The 22,424-nt window shown below is 51.2% G+C and overlaps 1 protein-coding gene and 1 long non-coding RNA gene across 14 annotated transcripts in view; one reads left to right on the top strand and one right to left on the bottom strand.

The window, feature by feature from the left end:
* Rph3al (rabphilin 3A-like (without C2 domains)) overlaps positions 1 to 22,424 on the top strand; it is a 136,623-nt gene that overhangs the window by 105,018 nt on the left and 9,181 nt on the right. For all 12 annotated transcript variants that reach the window (XR_388486.2, XR_003949467.1, NM_029548.4 and 9 more), the window contains one exon: positions 8,119 to 8,293. Coding sequence is in view for 10 of the 12 variants with exons in the window: in NM_029548.4 (NP_083824.1) it covers positions 8,119 to 8,293 (175 nt within the window). In the remaining 2 variants the exon portion in view is untranslated. The remainder of the gene's footprint in view (positions 1 to 8,118; positions 8,294 to 22,424) is intronic.
* Gm12339 (predicted gene 12339) overlaps positions 8,685 to 22,424 on the bottom strand; it is a 58,104-nt gene continuing 44,364 nt past the window's right edge. Inside the window, exons 3-5 of one of the 2 annotated variants that reach the window (NR_136932.1) lie at positions 17,369 to 17,436; positions 15,411 to 15,471; positions 8,685 to 9,138 (exon numbers count right to left, since the gene is read on the bottom strand). This is a non-coding gene — a long non-coding RNA (predicted gene 12339). The remainder of the gene's footprint in view (positions 9,139 to 15,410; positions 15,472 to 17,368; positions 17,437 to 22,424) is intronic. The other variant, NR_136933.1, reaches the window with a different exon arrangement.

Here is a 22,424-nt window from a genome sequence, read left to right as displayed (position 1 = left end):
TCTTCTGGTTTTGTTTGTGCTCTTGATACTCAGCAATTAGTTCTCATCTATACTGATGCCCCAAGATTTTGCACGTGGAAGCAGGGACACGGGTGCATTGTAGAGCACGCTCAGTGTCTCCTCAGACTTGCTGCCTTTTCTGGACAGGTGCACACAGGAACGACATGGAACGCGCCTTGTTGTTCTCAGTGTGTGCTCTGTAGTTCCATCTCTGTGGCAGGTTTCTCTGAGTGCCTGGGGTGCTTCCAGAAGCCCGTCCCCGGGTGAGAGGTCATGGTCACTTGTGAATGGTCATGGCATGTTCTGATATTACACCCATGTTGATGGCATGACGGCCCTTGATTCTCTTGCCACGCTCTTTGCAGGAACCAGTGTGCCAGGCCCAGCTGAAAAAGGAAAAGCACTAGGGATTGTGGGAGGGGAAACCACATTGCAAGTACAACTTCTGGGTCACCTCATTGGGAGAAGGGGCCAGGTTCACCAAGCACAGCTTTGCCTTTTTAAGATTTGTTTCTCTCTATTTGTGTGCATCGTGTGTGCATCTGTGAAGTTATATATACCATGTGTGTGCAGGAGTCCCAGGAGGTTAACAGGTATTGGATCCCTTGGAACTGGCAGTCTTGAGCCACCTGAGAACCAAAACTTGGTCCTCTGCAAGAGCGGTATCTGCTCTTAACTTCTGAGCCGTCTCTTTAGCCCCTCCCCATGGCTTTTCATATCCAGTTTATCAGCACAGAAACCTGGCCAGAAGACACTACCCAGCAGCCTCAGGAATAGCGTGCCCTCTCCAGCTGTGGGATGCCCTGGGCCTTGCTCCTCCTCCCTCTAGCCTCTGCTTAGCTCACCATCATCTTTGTGCTTCCTTCTGTAAAAGTCCTGGCTCCTGGTGGCTGGATGGGGACGGCAGTGTGCCAGGGGGGTCACATCTCCTATCTTGTTCTGCTTACAAAAATCATTTCAATTACTGCGTCCCTCCCCTCTCCTGCTCTATTAGCTTCTCTCCCTGAAGCCGCATCCAGATTTCATATTCCGGGCCAGACACTCCAGCTCCCCACATGCGACCTGCCATGCAGCCCAAGGATTGAATAACATCAACATTCAATTACAAGCCCGTTATGCTTTCGCTTTAATCAGAGGAATGCATGTGGTTTAGAAGAGAGAGAGAGAAAAAATTCCAATTGTTTGGCCAAGTGTCAGCCAGTAGAGGAAGCCGCCCGCCAGGCCTCCCTCACCTAGCCCGAGGTAGCTGGCTGGTGTTCACGTGCTGGGTCTTGTCATGTTCCTTGTGATTCATCAACACAAGATGCCCGATCTTGACTCACGCTGTGAGGGGTGAGGAGCCGCCTGGCTTCGACTGCTCTGTTTCCTCTCTCGCCTCCTAATTTTTGATCACTTTAATATTTTTAGCACTTTAATTACATTTGTAATTTTCTGTGATATTGCCTCCCCACCCCCACTTCCATATCTTGTATCCCCACCTCGGCCCTGGGAGCCTTGGCCGTGGAGTCTCCCATCCCTCCCTCCCTCCCCATTGCTCACTTACCTGCTGTTAATCTTCCAAGCTCAATGACTTGTACCCAGGTCCTAATTTACAGAGGTGCCTGAGTGATGCCATGCAAAGATGGGTTTATTCCTTACAGATTGTGAGGGATTGGGCCACCAGGCTGCCCAGGGAAGGTGCTGGCCACAGTGGTTTGGCTAGCTTGAGTATTCCCAGCAGACCTTGGGCCTTCACATGGGCTTCTTGTCTGGCACCTGGGTGGAGGACACTAAAGGAAGAGGAAACACGGGGTTGCTGCCGACAGAGTTGCTCATGTAGTTCTCATCCTGAAGGTTTTGGGGGGTGGCTCCGGGTCGTTCCTGCTGTCTCAGAACTTCCCACCCACCAGGAGACAGGCAGGTACAGAGGCAGTCATGGTGCAGCAAGGTTTTGCGTCTTGCAGTGGAAAGAGATGAGGCTTGCTTTCTCTGGAAAGTTCTAGATAGAAGTGATTTCCCGCTAGTGAAATAAGAGCTCACTGGGAAAAGGGAAGAGGAATGTCTACAGAGATTTGAAGGTAAAAAATAGAGTTTAGGATGTGCAAAGGAGGGAAAACAGCTGTGTTTGGCTGCTAGGTATGGGGAGGGTGCAGGAGGCAGGGCTGGAAAGATTAGCTTGTCAGATAGCTCCTGGGGAACCAGAGCTCGCTCGATCACTTGCTCGCTCACTGTCTGTCTCTGTGTCTGTCTGTCTGTCTCTCCCTTTGTGTGTGTATGTATGTACATGTGTGTATATGTGTGTATGTATGTATATATGTATATGCATGCATATGTATACTCAAGTCAGATTAGGGCAAGCCAACTCTCCTCCACCATAGCAGGTAGACCTTTAAAGTGACCACAGCATAAAAAGGATCATATTGTCACAGGTCATTTCCTGTTGCTTTCGAGGCTGAATCAGCCTGGAGCTTGTGCAGCAGGCAGAATGTTCCCCTTGAAGGCCCATGCTTTGTTTGCTGTGCTTTATCTGTTCGTTCTGTTGACCACTCACATAGTGGATTCCTCACAAGGTTCGGGGACGGCTCAGGCACAGCCTTGCCCTTGAAGAGCTCAGCGGCCCAGTCAAAGAATGTACAAAGCTGCACATGAAGGCACACACCTTTAATCGGCACACTCAGGAGGCCGAGGCAGGCAGATCTCGGAGTTTGAGGCCAGCCTGGTCTTGATAGCAAGTTCCTGGCCAGAGAGCTACACAGTGAGACCTATCTCAAAGGAATAGAGACAAAGACAGAGACAGACACACAGGGTATCAGGGGTCGGGGGCCGGGGGCAGACAGACAAACAATAGACAAGCGTGAACTCCAGCCTAGCGATGACCTGTCCCAGTGGTATCCTACGGCCTTGGAAGCAGAGCAAAGGGGCCTTGATTCTGCAAGATCTGGCATGAACGACTTCCCAGGGGAATGTGGATGCCTCATGGGAGGGAGACCTGGTTGCAGATACTACAACTGTTAGGAACAGCATATGCAAAGGCCAGACAGCCATCCCCTTTATTTGTGGGATGAGGCGCAGAGAGTATGGGTAAGCCAGTGAAGTCAGTGAGACTCGCCAGGAACACTGAGATATGTAACCCAGGTCATACCAGTGAAGGGCTAAGCAATGGGCAGCCCGGGGTTCTCAGCCTCCCTTCTTCCATCCTTGCCAACAGTCACTTCCCTAGACTGTCCCCTTCCTTCCACCAGAGCCTGGGCAATTACCACCTGCTCCTGCCACTGCTGTTTAGGAAATGCTGTGACTAGTGATTGTTATTGTGGTAATTAAAATTCCCTGGGAACATCTTGGCTAATATCCATCAATATCTGTAGTCAGGTTGGCTGTGAGCTGAAATGGTAACAAAAACCTAGAAACCCAGCACAAAGCAGTGGTACCAGGGAGCATTAAATGCAGCCAGACTCCCCCCCACACACACATACACACTCAACACACACACATAAGCACCATGGCAGCAGCGTGGGTCTTTTCTCATTAAATGGCATTTTCAAGGCTGGCTGCTTTGCTGGCCTTATCACGGCAAACCACACATGGAGAACAGAGTGCAGCTGTACAGCACTCTCAGCTTCCCAAGAGGGGAGTGTTCTCCCATCTGTGGGCCTCGACCCCCCCCAGGGTGGGGGTTAGACTTCGAGGAGGGCTTGTCCTGACCCTATCCTTGGGGAGGGGGCAAGTGGCAGTGCTGTGAGTGATGGGCATGGGCATGGGCAGAAGTCACATGATTGGAAGCCATTGTTGGGCAGGTTGTAGAGTCGGGCTTCACCAAGGCAAGAGAAGGTCAGGATGTGCATGGTCAGGCACGGATGCCACCCCACCACTCACCTCAGCAGGCCTGTTCAGTCATGTGAAAGGTGATTCTCAAAACCCTGACAATGTGTTTGGTGGACGTGTGCGCAGGCACACCTCCTGTGCTGAGTGACAAACCTGTGTGGACCCTCTGGGGAGGGGAGCTTAGGAATTGCCTCTCCCCACACTAGTCCAGTATCCCAACCATTCTGAGTGGCAGGATAAGCCATGGGACCATCCACCTGGATGACAGAATCTCTCAGGAATGACGTCCCGTTAGCTAGCCACAGACCTGCCCACTGAGTCCTGGGGAGACTCAAGCTTGGCTGGCCTAGAGGGTTGTGCGTGTGGGCATAGATGCTGGGAAAAAGTTGATATAAGGTTTATATAGAGATTGGGGGGAGTTGAATACCCCCCCCCAAAGACCCCTGACACCCGCTACTCAGCTCTGTACTTTGGATCCTGTGTCCTTCATCACATCTTCACAAAGCGCTCTGCTGATGAGAGTATGTTGGCAGGGAGGTGGGGTGGAGAGTCAGAATTGTGGTAGATGGTACAGCCGAAGCATGGGTTCTGGTGACTGTACTGTGCCGGGGAAGAGAAAGGGAAGGAGCAGGTACCATCAGGGAGATGCCTGGGGGCTTGATCTCCATCAGCACACTTGCTTGACACTTTCCCTAATCACTCTTTGAATTTGAAATAACAAGCCCATTTGCCCAACGAGGACAATAAGAAACTACCAGGCCACTTCCTAGTCTGGGAACATGGCACAGTGACAGAGCACTTATCCAGCATACCAGACCACTTCCTCAGGAAGGTGACTGGCCCTGTAGGTTGGGATATGTTCCAGAAAAGTACTCACACTACCAATTTCCTTGTTTAACTGAGTAGCGGCTATTCAGTATTAATGTGTGTTAGTCAAAGTGTGTTAGGAGCTTGAAGGACCAGTGGTGAGCAGACGGCCATGGCTCTCCTTCCTGGATGATAGAACCTGGTGGGGGGAGACAGTTGCAAATTAAGGACCAGCCAATGGGTGCAGGCAACCCAAGTGCCTATGGACAGATGAGCATTCGCTATACAGAATGCTGTGGGATACAGACACACAGTGGGACCATCACCATCCTCAAATGGAATGCTGCATCGTGCACAGGCTAGCTAGCTTCTATATGCTTCCACTAACAGGAGGTAGCTGAAACAAGCAGACTCCGGGAGAGGAAGTAAAGGCTGGCTGCCAGGGGCTCAAAGGCAAAGAGAGGGACAGCAGGGTGACTCTGTTGTCCAACTTGCAGCACCTACATTTGGTGACCTCAGGACCTGGCAAGTGTACAGACTCAGGGTACCTGACCCAAAGTCCTTGCCCTGAATGTTTCTGTGCACATGACAGGTGTCCTCCTTCCCGGGGCATCTCATCCGAACGTGTGTGCATGCCTTAGATCTTGGAACGTGATCTGAGGCTGTAGTCAACCAGTTTCTGATGAGTGTATTGTGAAGAGACCTAGCCCTGCTCCCAGGAGTAAGACAGTGGGAACAGTCTCGGTTCCCTCAGCAGGGGCTGGGTTCATCAGGCGAACCTGAACACAGCCCACTGGATTCTGTTCCTAAAAGTGACAGCTGGTGCCGGGCGGTGGTGGCGCACGCCTTTAATCCCAGCACTTGGGAGGCAGAGGCAGGCGGATTTCTGAGTTTGAGGACAGCCTGGTCTACAGAGTGAGTTCCAGGACAGCCAGGGCTACACAGAGAAACCCTGTCTCAAAAAAAACAAAAAAAAAAGGGAGGGGGGGATAAGGTGCAGGGTAAAGATGGGATTAGGATACAGTGTGTGTGTGTGTGTGTGTGTGTGTGTGTGTGTGTGCACACATGCCCATTCATGTGCAGAGAGGGGTGGCCAGGCAGATTCTAAGTAGCTAACATGGTGTGTTCTTTTGCCTACTGGAGAATTCTGTGCACATTTGTACTTAAAAGCTCAGAGAAGTCCTACCATGACACCTTAGTTCATCTTAGGGCTTCCCACATGTACATGATCTGGGACGGCGTGCTTGCTCTCTGCCTCTCTCCCTTTCCTCCTCCCCCCTCCCTCAGCTTTTATTATAATAACCACAGTGTAAATATGGTGCCATGGATATTTGGGGAGTAAGAAGCCACACACTGTCTTCATGGTCAGCCGACACTGGGATTTGGGTTCTTCATTGTAAATAGGATATTTGGCCCATAGATGATAGCTCTATTTATGCTTGTCACATGGTGACAGTAGTGATTGCAGCCATGGCACATGTGGATGGCCGTCTTGTACCTAGTACAATGCAAGGCTTTGAGGTTTTAAGTCCACTCATGGGTCTGATCCTCCTGGCCACTCCGTGAAACAGCACCATCCCAGACATACCTGGTGGTGGGGAAACTGAAGGTCCAGGAGACCTGTGTGTCCACATCACACAACACACAGCGTGATGGCCCCAGGATTGACTCTGAATGTCTGTATGGCACCTACCAAGACTGAATTATCTCTCAGAAGGTGACCCCAGCCCTCCCTCACTCCCCCACCTCCTTACTCAATACCCTGAGCACATTCCCTTCCTAGGAAAAAAGATTATACAGCCCTTGGCTGTTTCTGAAGTAGGCATTAAGGGTTTGGGGGCCTTATCTCAGCTACTGCTCTGAATTCTAATCTGAGGCTCTTGGAGATTCCAGTCTTTTCCACGTCTGCATAGAAACCCTCCAGGGAAAGCTCCTAGATCTTGTGATATGGCCTAGTCTAGCAGTTCCTTAAGCCCCTCTCACCCTTCCCAGAGCTCGAGGGGAAAGCCCCTCCTGCATGCTAGACCCGGCACTGGGCACTCCCAGCCCACAGAAATGATTTTGTTTCAACCAATGAAACAAGCAAAGCTCAGAGAGGCTTATGTTCACCCAGCGCTCCACAGCCAGTGCACATGGAAGCCGCAGTTGGTTCTGCCTTGATCAAACAACAACTTGGTTCATTTGATTCTTCTGCCCTTGATTCTTCCAATGGGGAGCAAGAAAAGAGAGCCAGGGTGGACATCCTGGAAATGACAGGGTGCAGAGGGATTCCCAGAGGGTTCCTGGCTGTCATTCCTATCCTGGACAAGGGTACCCTTAACTTCTAGGGATCTACCCAGCTTTCTGGGGTACCCTTCTCAACCAACCCTGGGGTGATCTTGTCACATCTTCCTATATCAAATCTTCAAGGGGAAGAGATAGGACCCAGCCAGTGTCATCTGCCCCTCTCCTGCACCAGCTCTGAGAGGCCATGACGGCTGTGTGGAACAGAGGGGTCTCGTGGGAAGACCAGGGCCTCAAAAGCACAAAACTGAGGCAGAGAAGAAGGAAGAGACACTGGTTGTACTCTGGAGGCAACCACACCAAGCCTGAGACACTGTAGTATTACTGGGCCTCTCTGCTGAGGGACAGTGATAGGAGCCAGAGGGACGCTGGCTTAAAATAGTGAGGGACCAGGAACATTCTCCTTGAGAAACTGGGACCTGGACATGGGATCATGGGAAGCTCCAGGACTGGCAGGCACTGGATGAGCTGCTCACAGCTGCTTGAGACTGGATAGGTCTGTCCTGTTCAGCCTCAGCCTCCATAGACAGAGAAGATGCAGGTGAGGCAGCTGGCAAAGGGATCCCAGCCCAGGTGAATGGGAATGGTCAGCTGCTGAGCATCTGTGTGCTGGAGGTGGGAAAGGGTCAGGCTGGGCAGGAGGTAGCTAGGCAGACTCTTGGATTCTGGTGGGTGATGGGCCAGACACAGGAGTGATAGATGGACGGGTGGGTGGATGATGTTCATAACATTCCCTACAGGCTCTAAGGTGCTACCCTGCTGTGATCACACTGTGCAGAGAGAAGTAAGAGAAGGTGATAAAATAGATGTGGAGGTGATCTAGGCTTGGCAATACACACACAGGTCTTATAGAACTTGTGAAGTGAAAGCAAGAGAATACCTCGGACAGATGGACAGATGGATGCATGAATGGATGGATGGGTGGATGGATGATGGATGGGTGGATGGGTGGGTGGATGGATGGATGGATATATGGATGGATATATGGATGGATGCAGAGTTCATAGGACTTACTGCAATGTGTCCATTCTGGGTCAACTCTAGCCCATTGACTGGCTGACTGAGGAGAATTCTCATTTGTACTCTGTCTCGCATCTCGCTTTCTTGTCCCCATCACATCACTGATAAGCAGGAAATGAGGAACAGTAGGCCTGCATGGAGAGAACCACACAGGGAAGGGAGGCGGTGCAACTTCCTGTATTCTAAGCACATGTCTCTCCTTCACAGGTCTGGAAGAGGTCAGGGGCCTGGTTCTACAAAGGGCTCCCCAAGTACATCTTGCCCCTGAAAACCCCTGGCCGGGCTGATGATCCCCACTTCCGACCTCTGCCTGTGGAGCCCACAGAAACACAGCCTCCGAGTGCTGAAACCAGCCGTGTCTACACATGGGCCCGAGGGAGAGGTAAGAACCCTTTGCCCTCCATGGGGCTCCTGTAGTCCTCAGCCCCAACGTGTTCCCGAGCAGAGAGCATCTCTGACCTCAAACACAAAGTGATTGCTCACTCTACAGAGACACAGCCACAGGGCCCTTTGGGAACTGCTTGCCCAGCAGGACAGTAACTGGGGGTGGGGAGGCAGGAGCAGCACCGTGGCTCTGTGTGGATAGGATGTCTTTTGTCTGCTTGTAGTGCTGAGGATGGAACCCGGGTCCTTGCGCACACTAGGCAAGCATCTTCCGGTGAGCTGTCCCCAGCCCTTGGTCAGTTGGCAGGGGTTTTCAGATCATCTCTCTCATGCAGGTCCGAGGCACATCTTTACCCATCTGTTTCATTTCTCAGGAAATGGAGATCCTGGGTCCTAATGAACAGGGTGACTTGGTATCTGTAGTGACTATCCAGAGATGGGTGTGCGCCCCTCTGTGACTGGCAGCCACTGCTTGTGCCGCTGCTGTAGAGGGCTCTGTGTGGCTCTGCGCTGCTCCTGTTTCTGGTTTTCATTGCAAATTTCCTGGTCTCACACAAGCGGCAGGAGGTTCTGAGTGGATGGATATTCAATAGCAGCATCTTAGAGCCACATAGCCTGAGGCCCAGGGTGCAGGCCAGAGCTGGGCTCCAGACCCGGCCCTTCCCCTTGGGTCTGGCTTCTTCTGCCCTGTAGGGGCCACACTTCACAGGGCCAGAAGGGTGAGGGTACACCTGCTGGTGGCTTGTCACAGAAGAGGTAGCTCAAGATCACAGGCCTGGCAGCAGCTTTGGAAGGGCTTCGGGAGGTGACCCGACTCTCTTCATGTCGTGTGCTGTTTTTTTCCTTATCAAAAGAGTAACACATGTTTGTGATAGAAAATTAAAGGTCACCAAGCAGCAGGTCCCAGGAGACAAGACCCCTGTGAGTCACCCTTGCAAACATCCATGTTAGGTACTGGCTGTCCCTTCTCAGGTAATTTTCGTCCTCGTGTCACTTGGCGCTTTCGCAGCTGTCCCTCCTCGCAGCTGTGCCTCCCTCCATCCTGATGCCTGCAGCTCTTCCTGGCATGACTCAGACCCATGTCTAGCTTTCCCTGACATCACAAACAAGTGTGTGGGGTGCAGGGTTGAATGCAGGTGAAGACCTGGCCTGTGGAGTCCTTATAGGTAGGGGGTCCGAGGGGAACAGCCCGGTTGGGACACTGCCTCACAGGGAGGTCATAGCCACTGAGCCTGAGCCTCTTCCATCCTGTCCCTCTCTCTGGGGACATCCTTATCCCACAGTCTAAAGAAAGTCTGAGGTCTGTGAACAGATGCTAATGGACCAGCAGGTTCAGACGGTTGCTATGAGTGCCTATGAAAAGGCCTGAGGGACCCAAGTGCCCATTGTCCTTACTACCCACCTGCTCCCAATCAGCACATACACACACATACACACACACACTGCTCATAAACATCCACAGGCACACATATGTTTACATGCGTGTAGATTGGCACATATGTTCACACACACACTCACTAGCAGACCTGTACCCTGGGCACACAGTACTCCTGACAACTCCTCAGCTGTGGAGACGCACAGGGGAGGAGGCCAGTGTCCCCACACACTTGGAATTGGCAGGCAGCCTAGAGGCTCTTCCTCTGAGATAATGAGGTGCAGAGCCTTTAGGCTGCTACATCAGGCCTGTTGGAGCCCTATGGTTCCTGAGTGACTTGATGCAGGGAGGGACAGCTGCTAGTGATCACATCTATGCCCACACTGAGAAAGGCCACTGGGGTATGTAGTGCCAGGGTGGACAGAACTAAACTTGGAAGATGAGCTAAGTGGCTGCAGCAAAGGAGAAGAGCCCAAGAAAGAAGGACAGTGGAGAGTGGAGTCATGTCAGTGCAGAAAACACAGGGCAGGGCTGCAAAGAACCTGATAGCATGTGTTCTTCAGCCGCCATGGCCTGTTGCTGGGCAGCTTCTGGGCCCTCTCAAGTCAGTCTCTGCTTTCCAGCTGAGGGCAGTCTCCTGGCTGCCTCAGATCTGACCATGTCCTCACAGGGCACAGCTCTGGCTACTTTACCTGTGTGAGGCTAGACCAGCTCATGTGTGGGAACCATCCTTACCTAGTCTTGAGCTATGGCCTATATAAGGGACTTTCCAATCCCTCCCTACATGGTAGCTCATGTAGCCTCAAGGTCCATGGTAGCCTGTGGTCAGGGCTCTGTCACACCTGCCTCAGGGAATCCTGGGAGCTGACAGAGGCTGCTGATCTGGCCCCTGTGTAGCTGTTGACTCTGTAGGCAGCTGTGAGAGTATATTGAGGCCTGTCTCCATGTCCAGTCCTCTGATGACTGGATCCCCTTGGTGCTTTCCAGCCCTGAAAGTGACTTCCCCTCCCCCACCCTCCCCCACCACCATCAAGTGCCCAGGGGCTCAGCAGCTAGCTATGCTCAGGGCTGTGGCAGTGACCCAGGGCAAGCTAGAGCACGTAGCTGTCCAGCACCACAGTTGGGCTCACTGAGCTCAGGGGTCAGAGTAGCCATCATGGGGGTACCATTCCTACAGTGTCCTGTGGCAGGGCCGCATCTGTCCTCAGCAGGCCAGTACCTTAGCACATAGCACTCTGAGTAGCACAGAGGAGATGCTCCACAGATATTCGAGCAAGTGAGTGAGCCATGCCAGATACTGGGACTACAAAGGAGGCTAGCAGGAGCTTGGGGTCATCACATCACAGTGTCTCTGGTCCATGAGATGCTAGATGGACCCAAGAGATGTTGGGTGGCTGGTAAAACCAACCCCTCACAAGGAAGCTCTCTTCCTGGCCCCGGGGCTTGAGGAGCTCCAGGTCACTGTCCCCTCCTGCCCACAGCTCTTCCCACAGGCATAGAGCTGAGGCTAGCACCATGTCACCCATGTGACCCTCTTCCCCACCCTTATTCCATCCCCACACCCCAAGACTTGGGCTCTAGCACTTAGACCTCCCTCATTTCCTTTCTTGTGGCCTGTTGGAAATGTAGGGCTAAGCAATAGATTATATATATATATTATGATTCTGTTTTAATTTGTGCGCAGGTCTATGTGTATGTTCTTTGTGTGTGTAGGTGCACACATGCCAGGAAGGCTAGAGGTCTACTTTGTGGTGGGTTCTCTCCTTACACGTTTATGTAAGAGATTGAACTCAAGTCACCAGGCCTGTGAAGCAAGGCACTGAGATACCTCACTGGCCCCAAGCTATGAAGTTTTCAATATACACAAGGATCTAGGAGTTAATTGATGTTTGCAAGAGAGGCGCCTTCCCATCTTCCTCCACCTTTCTCTTTATTAATTTTTAATAATATAAGAACACAAGTTAAATAATTCAGTGAGGAATGAAAACCAGTAACCTCTTCTATTTGTCCTTAGACCATAACCCTTGACCAAATGCCCACTGAAGTTAGGCATTTAAATTTGCTTTGCAACAAATATAAACAGGCTCTTGCCTGTGGATCTGCCATTTTTTGCAACTTTGTTTGTTTGGAGACAGTCCTACTATGTGGCCCTGCTTGGCCTAGAACTCTTTGTGTAGACCAGGCTAGCCTAGAAGTCACAGAGATTCGACTGCCTCTGGCTCAAATGACAGGGGCCAGATGTGCCAGGCCCTGTTGGAAGAATGCTGTGGGGTCCTTCGAGGCCATTGGATCTAGATTGTGTTTCACTTCAGTGGATGAATAAAATCCCCTGAACATTATTGGATCACGTTTTCGTTGTTCTTTATCAACAGACTTTAGTGTTGTTTCTGGATTTTGCCTAGAAATAAATATTCTTTAGACCTGTAACCTGCAAACTGAAGCTCCTATGTCTGGGGGTCAGGCCATGTAATGACCTAGTCACACCTAGTCACTTCCACTGTGGGCACTCTGGCCAGACATCTTTGCTGCCTGTGATGCTGTTGACAGTTATAACCATGGTCAGTCTACAGGGAGGAAAAAGGCATTTTACTTTTTCTATGCCCACGTCTGAGTAGGTCTTCCTATGTCTATTATTTATTGATTTTAATTCAGATGTCCTGTTTTCCACATTGTTTGTTGAAGCCTGGCACTGTGGCAAATGCTTTCATTATGCCACAGATGCCTCTGGCCCAGGAGCTGCTAGGCAGGGGTTCTCAACCTGTGAGTTACTACCTAGGGGAGGGGGAGGTCACCTAAGACCACTAGAAAACACAGATACATACATTATGATTTATAACAGTTGCAAAAACATAGTTATGAAGCAGCAAAAAAAAAAATGTTGGGGGTCACTACAGCATAAGGAACCATACGTATCAACGGGTTTGCAGAATCAGGGAGGTTGAGAACCGCTGTATCAGAGGGCCCTCGCACTTGGGAGGTAGAGGCAGGAGGCTTCAGAATTTCAAGGCTGGTCTCAGTTTTGTATGAACCTCTAGTGAGCTCCAGACTAGCCTGAGCTACAGAGTAAGCCCCGTCTCAGAACAGTAACAAAAGAAAACTGTAATAACAGGAAGCCCTGAAGCCATGTCCTGAAAACTGAAAGCAACAATCTCCGTAGTCCAATCATAGTTGGTAGTTCAGCTCGGTTCAGTTACATTGTGTCCTGCTGGTACGTAGGATACGCCCAGGCCCTTGAGTGAGCTAGGCACACCCTCTACCACTCACTGTGCACCAGCCATTATTAGACCTTTTCCTTTCAGATTTATTCTATGTGTCTGAGTGGTTTGCCTACATGTATATCTGTGCACCGTGAGTGTGCCTGGTGCCCACAGAGGTAAGAGCGGGTGTTAGATCCCAAGTAACTGGAGTTACAGACAGTTGTGAGCCATCATGTGGGTGCTGGGAACTGAATCCAAGTCCTCTGCGTGAGCAGCCGTGCTCTTAACCATCTCTCTGACCCCCTTATTAGTTTTTAATTGGCACAAAAAAAAGCAAGACATAAAGAGCCATTTCTGAATATCAGAAAAGAACAAAAGGAATCGATCTTTGCAGTTGGTGTGTACACCAAGAATTCAACCACGAGGCACTGGAATTTATAGAGAAATTTAGAAACTTACAAGATTTCAGATAAAGCAATTTAGCTGGGCAGTGGTGACACACACCTTTAGTCCCAATACTCAGGAGGCAGAGACAGTCGGATCTCTTAAGTTTGAGGCCAGCCTGACCTGCAAGTCCCTGGACAGCCAGAGCTACACAGAGAAACCCTGTCTTGAAAAACCAAAAAGAAAAATCAATTTAAAAAAATCAATAGCTTTAATCCGTACTGACTAATTGAAGGTGGAAGTGAGAAGACCTATTTGTGATGGCAATAAAAAAGTATTTCATGCCTGGAAGGAAACTTTAAATGGAAATTATAGGGAGCAGCACGAAGAGAATTAAAGTCTCATTGTATTAGTATGCTTGAGTTGCCGTGGCAAAACACCCCGACCACATGGCTTATGCTACAGAGACTGATTTATCCCAGGTCTGGCTGGTAGAGCAAGATCAAGGTGCTGGCAAGCCGCGTCTGGTGAGGGTTTCCCTCTGTGGTGCGGTGGGCGCCCCCCCAGGACTGTACTCATCTGTTAATCTAGACTTCATGTAATTCTTTCAAATACCTGGAGTTTAGGACACCAACATGAATTAAGGTTGGGGACACAAACTTTCAACCCATAACACTTTATCAAAGAATAAACAAGTCCTGGGCAGAAAAGTAGGTAGAAACTTCAGGCCTACCTGGATTACGGTGGTGCTGCCTTTAATGCCAGCATTTGGGAGGCCTCTGTGAGTTCAAGGCCAGCCTGGTCTATATAGCAAGTTCCAAACCAGCTAGGGATACACTGTCTCAAAAAGGAAAAAAAAATCTTAATACTTCCATTTTTGTAGTTATATATTAATATCTGTCTGATTCCCTTTGTGTGTGTAGAGACCGAGACGAATGAATGAATGTATGTGTGTGTGTGTGTGTGTGTGTGTGTGTGTGTGTGTGTGTGTGTACTATGATGTGGGTAGGCCTGGAAAAGTTCATATTAAGCAAAGGAAGCCAGAGTCAAAAGCTACATATTGTATGATGCCTTTCATAAAAAAATACCTAGGCTAGGCAGGCCCATAGACAGGTGCATGTGCCGGGGTGAGGAGCATGGGGAAGGGGAGGAACTGCCAGCTAGGACAGTGTATGAAAATGTTCTGAAATTGAATAGTGGTGGCGGTTGCCCAGTGTTATGACTGTAGTAAAAAGCACTGTCTTGTATTCCCCCTAAAGAGTGAATTTCATAGGATATGAGTTATGTGTCTCAGTTTTAAGGCTTGTGAGGAGCTTAGAGTGGCTATTACAGGATCCGCAAGTCAATGACTAGATGGGAATTGAAGCACAGTTGTCCCAAGAACGTATGGAAGCTGAAGATAGGGATTTGTCAAGTCAGTGGGAGAAGGCATGTTGATTTAATAACCAGCACCAGTGTGGTTCTGCTTCCGTGTGAGTCCAGAAACACATTATAGCCCGAAATGCTAAGAGTGAAACAAGGAGCCGGGTGGTGTGGCCTGTGCCTTTAACTCCTGGGTACTCAGAAGGCTGGGCAGAGAGGATCATTTGAGCATAGAGTTCAAGGCCAGTCTGAGCACCACAGTGAAATCCAGACTCCAAACCAGTCAGTCCGTCGTTGGAAATATTAAAGATGGAGGAGGTGTGGCCCTGCCCTCTGGGTTCCTAACGAGAACTGTGGGACAGGTAGGCTCACCTCCTCAGCTTGCTCCATCCTTGCTCCTCTGGGTCTGAGGTACTGATTTATGGCAAGGATGCCAGTTAGTGACCCCAGGGAGGCCCATCCACAGTGAGACTCTGGCTCTCACACCAGGAGGAGGCTTCAAGGAAGCCTCAGGGTCAGGTAAGGCCAGCCTTGTGTGCCACCTGGTTTCAAGTGGCACACCAATACTGGGGGCTCATGGCTCACTGACCCCTTATCAGGGCCTACCCTTCTCTCCCACCCAGTGTAGACATAACCTCTACCTCTTCATCCCCTTAGAGATGGCAGATATTAGAAAGCCTAGGTCACAGCCTGTCCCTCCAGTCTTCAGCCACTTCCTTCTTCCTGCCCTGGTCCTCCTGAGCTGGGTATTTCTTCCTAGATGATACCTTCGAGATCTTAGATGCTATACTAGTTACCTTCCAGATCTGCCCCAGAAAGTACGTACTTCAGGGTTTTGGATTTGTTCCATTTGGGTAACTGCAAGAAAAAAAAAAAATTGGGATTTCGATACCACTTCACCGGCTACTAGGTTTTAAGCAATGTTTTCAAGATCCTGACCTAAACAGGGAAGACTCTGCTGCCCTGTGGAAGCAAGCATTGGGGTTCCAGTCTGGCTCAGCTGCTCTGCAGAGGCTTATCAGGGGTGGCCCTTAATGAGTTACCCCCAGCTGACCTAGCCTCCCCCAGGGGGACCAGCACCTCCTAGAGAAGCCGAGTCATTGGAGCTGCACTGGCTGGTCCAGGGCACCCTGTGATTCATGGTCATTATCTCATTTGAAGCTCAGGGCAGCTGCAGATGGTGAAATTGACTCTTCGTGATGGATGAGACGGGAAAGCTGTACAAGGTCACGTAGGCTGCCGTAGGCTGCCGGCTGCACTGAGGGCTGTGGACCCAGGCTCTTCCTCAGGAGTGGAGCACATGGCTGACCCTTGTCTCCATCAACACATGGCTGGCTTGGCCCTGTCTGATAGTTCAGGGGATTTTTCAAGTGAGGCGGTTGTTACCAGGCTGCTGAAGAAGGGGGTTCTTGTGGCGAAGGAAGGGTGGCCGGAGCTATTCTGCCTATCTGTACTCTTGGCTTCCTCTGCCTACTGGGTAGCTTGCAGCAGGCTGAGACTGCATGGCCTGAGTTGCTGCACCTGTTTCCACCCCATCCACACTCTTAGGACCCACCATCAGCAGGGTCCCCCATCTCTGCTCAGAGCAAACTTTTAGCATCCAGCCACCATTAGACATAATGGATGGCCCAGCCAGTGTCTTCCAATTAATTACCATCCAGCCACAGAGCTGAGTACTTTGTGTCTGACAGGGGAATGAGTTTTCTGTCAGTGAGGGCATTCAAGTGGAGGCTGGATATTACAGTGTGTGTGTGTGTGTGTGTGTGTGTGTGTGTGTGTGTGTGTGTGTGTGTTTCTGGCGGGGGGGCGTCTTCTGCATCAGAAACTGGGAGACGCTAACCATGGTCTGCTGGTGTGTTTGTTGTTATGCCCCCATGTTAGCACCTATCTTGGGGTGGGAGGTCACTGTGGCCTGAGGCTGGGAAAGCCACAAGGCCCATGCAGACTTTGAACCTGTGACCTCTGTCTTGTTAGCACAGAGCTGCAGCCGACTGGGCTAATAAGCAGGCTCCATAGCCACTGATTTTCCATCGAGTGCATATGCCGTTTCCTGACTTCTTAACGCAGCAAGCTATTTATACCCGCCAATCCATTCATTCTTAATGAGCCTCGGTTGTGAATTGTAAAATGTTTTATTTTCAGACAGGATTGCTCACTGCCCAGAGCCAGCTGTTGCTATGCCTCCTTCTTCCATTCTCTGTGCCTGAGAAATTAGTGTTTTGGAAGCTTAGGGCACACACACACACACACGCACACACTTCCTCCTTGGACTCTGAATTGTCTGTTTTTTTGTCACATCAGCTGGTCCTGGTACCTGAGTCCCCCACAGCATTCAGAGTACCCAGGAGGATGTGTTGGGTGCTGGGGTCCCGGTTGGCTATAGCAACTGAAGGAAGGCAGGAGGATGCCACCTGTCCTTGGGGGCTGAGACTCTGCCTATTGATAGGTCACAATCTGGTGAAGCAGGTGACCCGATCTGGCTGGCTGCTTAAAATTCACTGTCACTTTTTGTTTTTTAACTGCAAAGAACCCTCACTCTGAAAAGAAAATGGAGTTCTGGCTTCTCTCTTAAAAATCAGAAGGTCTGCCAATACCGCCCTCTCAGATAGCAGTGGCTTCCCGTTTCACTGATGGAGTGTCCTCTGGTTTGCCACAGTCCCCAGCCTTCCCTGTTGTCTCCCGCAGTCTTTCAGTGTTGCTGTATGTGATTACTAAGAAGGGAGATCTGGGCACAACACAGTGGTCGGCTGCTTACCTTGCATGCACCAGACCCAAGCTTCCATCCACACATCACAAAGGAAAGTTCTCCTGGTCCACATCTCTCTGAAAAGAGAGAACACAGAAGAATGGCTATGGAGAGGCTATTTGTTGCAAGAAAAATGAGCAGACTTCCTGGGGCTCCTCATGTAGGCCACCTAGCTCGCTGTCGTAGAAGGCAGGGCCCTTGCCTATTAGTGGCCCTGTGCCTGCTGTGAGCAGAGGAGACCACATAGCCACCTCCCTGGCTTTCCAGGCTGGGCTCCCCCAGCTGGCCTGAAGACACAGCTCTTGGGGCCTTTGGGGCTCCGAGGAAAGAAAGCCTTGTTGTGGAATGGTGTGTTCCCATCCCATGAGGGTGACAGGGGAGGGGCTGGAACAGTGAGTGTCCTTTTTCTCCCAGTCATCCTATCTTGGAGTTCAAGGATGGAGCCCCAACAGAGGAATTTTGAACAGGTAGCAGAGCAATGTGCAGATAGTTCAGGGAGGCCAGCTACACAGCAAAGACCGGCCCCTCCCCTCCCCTCCCCCCCATGGGTACACACACACACACACTCCCCACCCACCCCCATACTGCCCCCAAAGCCTGATCAGACTGCCCAGCTCCATCTCATACTGTGCTAAGTGCTCAGAACACGCTGTCCTGCAGTCCCATTGCAACATTGTCTTCTGTACGTCTTGCCACGTCCCATCTCTGCTAATTCTACTCCTCGCAGGGGCTTTATGATCTTAAGATGCTGTGGAAGGTAACTAGGGCTTTTTTTTTTAAATGTAAAGATAGTAGAAGCCACCAAGCATACACAAGGGCACCCAGCCCAAGAAGGACTAATTAGAGGACCGAGAGTCAGCGTGAGCCACCTGAGAAGGCCCCATTGGTCCCACAGGCACCTCCATGTCTTTGAACCTGGTCTTTACAGTGCAGGGCCACCGCCTGGGTAAAGGAAATAAGTGCAAGAAAGTTGGTTTGTCTGGGCTGTGGGAGAACTTGGATGTCAGAGGCTAGGAAAGAGGCTCTGTGTGTGTGCGTGCGTGCGTGCGTGCGTGTGTGTGTGTGTGTGTGTGTGTGTGTGTGTGTGTGTGCGCGCGCGCGCGCGCGTGTGCGCACTGTGATTCTCCAGTCCACTGCGGCTACCTTTCACCAGGCCCAGCAAAGCCTTTGTCTTGTGCATGTAGGAGGGACAGAGGGGTCTTGCACCCCTCCTTTGCTGTGGTATCCAGCAGCTCCCAGTGGTAGCTGCTGCAGATTCAGGGTTTGCAATATGTGGTGGGGACTGTGTGGGACTCATGAGCTGATTACCCACGCCTTCCTGGAGCACGGCAGAGAAGAGGGCCTACAAGGGAAGATGCAGACTGTCTCCCTTGATTGCCCCTGGAACAGAGTGCTACACTTGCCCATTTACAAAAGGGGTCGCAGGGTACAGAGCCCAAATAGCGTGTGTCTTAACATAGAGAGGACAAGAAATGCCTTCAGTGTTCCAGAAATTGTTCCTCCTGTAGCTCTCAGAGATACAGCTGTGGTCCTGCGTTAAAGGGAAAGCCCATGCATGTGGCCTCATCCTGCCTTTAAGCCCTGGGTTATGCTGAGCAGCAGTCTCAAAGCAGGAACCTTCAATAGGGGAGAGTCCCACTCTACACTCTACACCTTCCCCTTCCCACAGAAGCCCCTGCCTGTCCTAATGTCTGTGCTGGCTTAGAAATTGATTTCCCAGAACAGAAGGCCCTCATTAGCCACACCAGGAAGGTTAGGGGCATGGCTGTCATCTCTAATTTGCCCAAACCCAATGACAGCCTCAGGGGATTAACCAATCCCATATGCAAGGTGAGGTCTTGAGGTGCCTTGCCCTCCTGGAAGCTGTGTCTGGCTCAAGTGCAGCCAAAGGGGCTCAGAGCTGCCCCTGGGGCCAGCTGGGCTGAGCTCGCTGTACAGAGTACAGCATAACCCTCTGCAGCTGCACACCTGCCTTGCTGGCCAAACCTACAACTTCATCCCACACACTCTGGACTGAATGGCCTTTGGGAATAGGAGTGAAGTGGGCAGAGCTGGACCTCCCACCCCGCCTGGTTCCAGGAAAGTGCTGGGGGTCAGAGTGCTGGCTCTGCCTTACACAGCTCTCCTTCTGGACTGTCTGTCCGTGCCAGGGCAAGGTTGACATTGCAGAAGGTCCCAGCTTGATTCCTCAGTCTTCCCAGGGGCATGGCAGGGACGAGAGCCCATCAGAGCCAGGCAGGCAGGCAGCCCATCCTCTTGCCAGTCTCTGAACACAGACACCTGGATCTGAGGCTCCTCTAGGTGGAAAACTATGACAGAGAAACTGGGAGGGAAGGAGACAGAAACTGTGGCCCAGGGGGATGCCCAACACATGGGAGACCAGAAAAAAGACAAAGGGACAAGCCTCGAGCATACAGATGCGCACGCCTGCGATCCCAGCTCTTAGGAACCAAGGCAGGAGGGTTTCAAGTAGCTTGAGTCGCATTCCAAGATCCAGATTTCTTGATCCTTATTATATTTATTTCAGGGGGTGGGTTCAGGCGGCGGTCAGAGGACAGCTTGCAGAAGTGGGTTCTCTTCTTCTAACTCAGACCGGCAGGTTAGTGGCAAGCACCTTTAATCCACTGAGCCATCCTACCAGTGAAACAGGCACAAGTTCAAGTCCGGAAGAAACAAAGGCTCATGCCACCTGCCAGCCAAGGAGTGCAGGACAGATAGGCTCCCTCTTTTGGGTCTGCCAGAAGCCAGAGCCACCATGTGCGGCCTAACAATATAGAACATACCCAACCAGTTCACCCCTTCTCCCCACAGGACCTTCATCCAGAGTTTCCTGATCCTCCAAAGGAGGATCATTGCTTAGCTTCAGCTTGCCCTAGACTTTCTGGAATGCCTGGCATACCCCAGGACTACTTTTGTACCTGCTTAAATGGTGTTTATTTGTAAGTCCCTCCTTTTCCAGGAAGCCCTCTCTGATCTCTCCCCGACTGTTCTACTCTACCCCATTCTGTATATCCTGTTCTCTCTGGGGGAGCAGTTCTTAACATCCACCCTCCTCCTCTTCCTCCTCCTCCTCCTCCTCTTCCTCCTCCTATCCAGAGCTCCTCATTTGAGGTCAGGGGACCAGAGGGTTTTCACACCAGCAACCACATCTCTATTGATCTGTGGATTTGTCTTCATTAGCTGGTGCCTCCTATCTGTCTGTGAGCCCAAAGGAGAGAGAAAATTAAAATCGATGCTCATGAATAAGCCAGCACTGGGACCCCTCCTAGCCCCACATCTGACTTATCAGTCAGTGCTGTGCCTCTTTGTTGCCTCTTCCTGCCCAGGGTCATTCTCAGAGCCTCTAAGGGCGGCCTTGAAGGGTGTCAGGGAAGGAACGTACCAAGCTCCTATGGCTCTCTGTCCCTGGCTGCACACTAGGACAGGTTGGAAGCGTACCATGACTCCTGTCACCTGGTCCCAGGGAAGGACAGGCAGGCACTGAGCCTCTTCTGGCTGCCAATGGGCCCATTCCTGGGAGGACAGGTTCCCCTAGCCTTGGGCCATCCTCTTTCCTGGATGGAACCCTGGGGACAAACCAGAGAAAGAGGCCACTGCTCCCCTCCCCCACTCCCAAGAGCAGCTTGCTTCCCTCAGGGGCCATTCATCCCATTCCATGGGAACTTCCCATCCTCCACCCCAGTCCCTGCCCAGGCTGAGGTTATCTAAGTGTCCTTCCAGGAAAAGAGATGAGAGGTGCCTGGTTGGGGCTCTGCCATCACCTGTCCTGCTGGCCTGGTGAACTACCTACCTTACCTCTTGCAGACCCTACTGCCCTGCACAGCTCAGAACATAGTTACCAAGTGGCTTTATCTAGGGCCAGGCAGGCTCAGGGAAGGGAGATGGATTTGGGTCACAAGGTGGCCGTCCCCTGGGTTGCTCCAGGTAGGGTAAGGTCAAAGCAGGAAAAACAGGAAGTGGAGGTGGCCGGGTGAGTTCCCTCTTTTCCTGGGGCAGAGGACTCTGGGCAGAAGAAACACATTGAAGAGACTCCTGGGCATTGCATTAAACTCTGATTTTTAAAACTCTTAGCAGCTTGTGTAGTGTTTAGTCTTTTTCTCTGTTGGATCTCATCTTGCTGGGCGTTTTTCTGTCTCACTCCCCTCCTTCCTGTCCATTTCATAGATGAGACAAATTGAGGCCTAGGGTATGGTATTTGCCCAGATGCATCCAAGTAGAACCAGGGTTCAAGTCAAGGCAGTGGGCATCCGTGAAACAGCCTCCCTGATTCAGGGCCCATGAGAGGGATGAATCAGCTGCCTGGAGAGTTTTCCTGAGAGTCTAGAGTCTTTGAGTGAGACAGGAGCGTGGACGCCGGTATACTCTGGGCAAGGTGGGAAAACAAGGCTTGCAGCCAAAGATGGACATGGGTTTGAATGCCAGCCCAGCCTCTAACCATGCTCTGAGAGGGATCCTGCTCTCTCCTTACCCTGTGAAACATGGCTGGAGCATCCACACTCCCTCAGAACAGCCAGCCTCCCCTGTGAGGTGGGCTGGGCCCAGAGCATAGAAACATGCACCGTGCTAGAGGACATGAGCCCATGATGTATGTCCCTGGGCTTTGTTGAATGCTCATAGCCACTAGAGAGGGATCCATCCTTCACCCACGGCTCCACTGAGCATAGACAGGGACAGAAAACAGCCTAAGGGGGCACAGCTGGAAAATGACAGAAACCCAAGTCAGGGGCACCTCATCACATGCCATGACCCCCACCTGCTGCCACCCGGACAGGGACATACACACCCCCCCATAGCATACACCTATTCCTGAGTATGAGAGCTAAGCCATGCTGGCAGGGCCAACTGCATCTGTGCTGTGCCAGTCTGATGGCTCTGGAAGGTTCATTGCCCTCCCCAAGGCCTAACTGTCTTTCCTTTACGTTAAAAATATTTTTTGTTGTTTTTAGTATGCAAAATTTCCCACCATCTGCTGCTTCTTGGCAGGATGTTAGAAATATCTCCGTACTTCCCTAACTCCCAGAGCTTCCGGAGACTTTGGGCTCCTTGGAGCAGAGCAGTCACTATT

This window comes from Mus musculus, chromosome 11, assembly GCF_000001635.26.
Source record: "Mus musculus strain C57BL/6J chromosome 11, GRCm38.p6 C57BL/6J".
NCBI classification, from domain to species: Eukaryota; Metazoa; Chordata; class Mammalia; order Rodentia; family Muridae; genus Mus; species Mus musculus.
The sequence above is the reverse complement of the archived record's forward strand: the minus strand, read 5'-3'. Positions and strand labels throughout refer to the sequence as shown.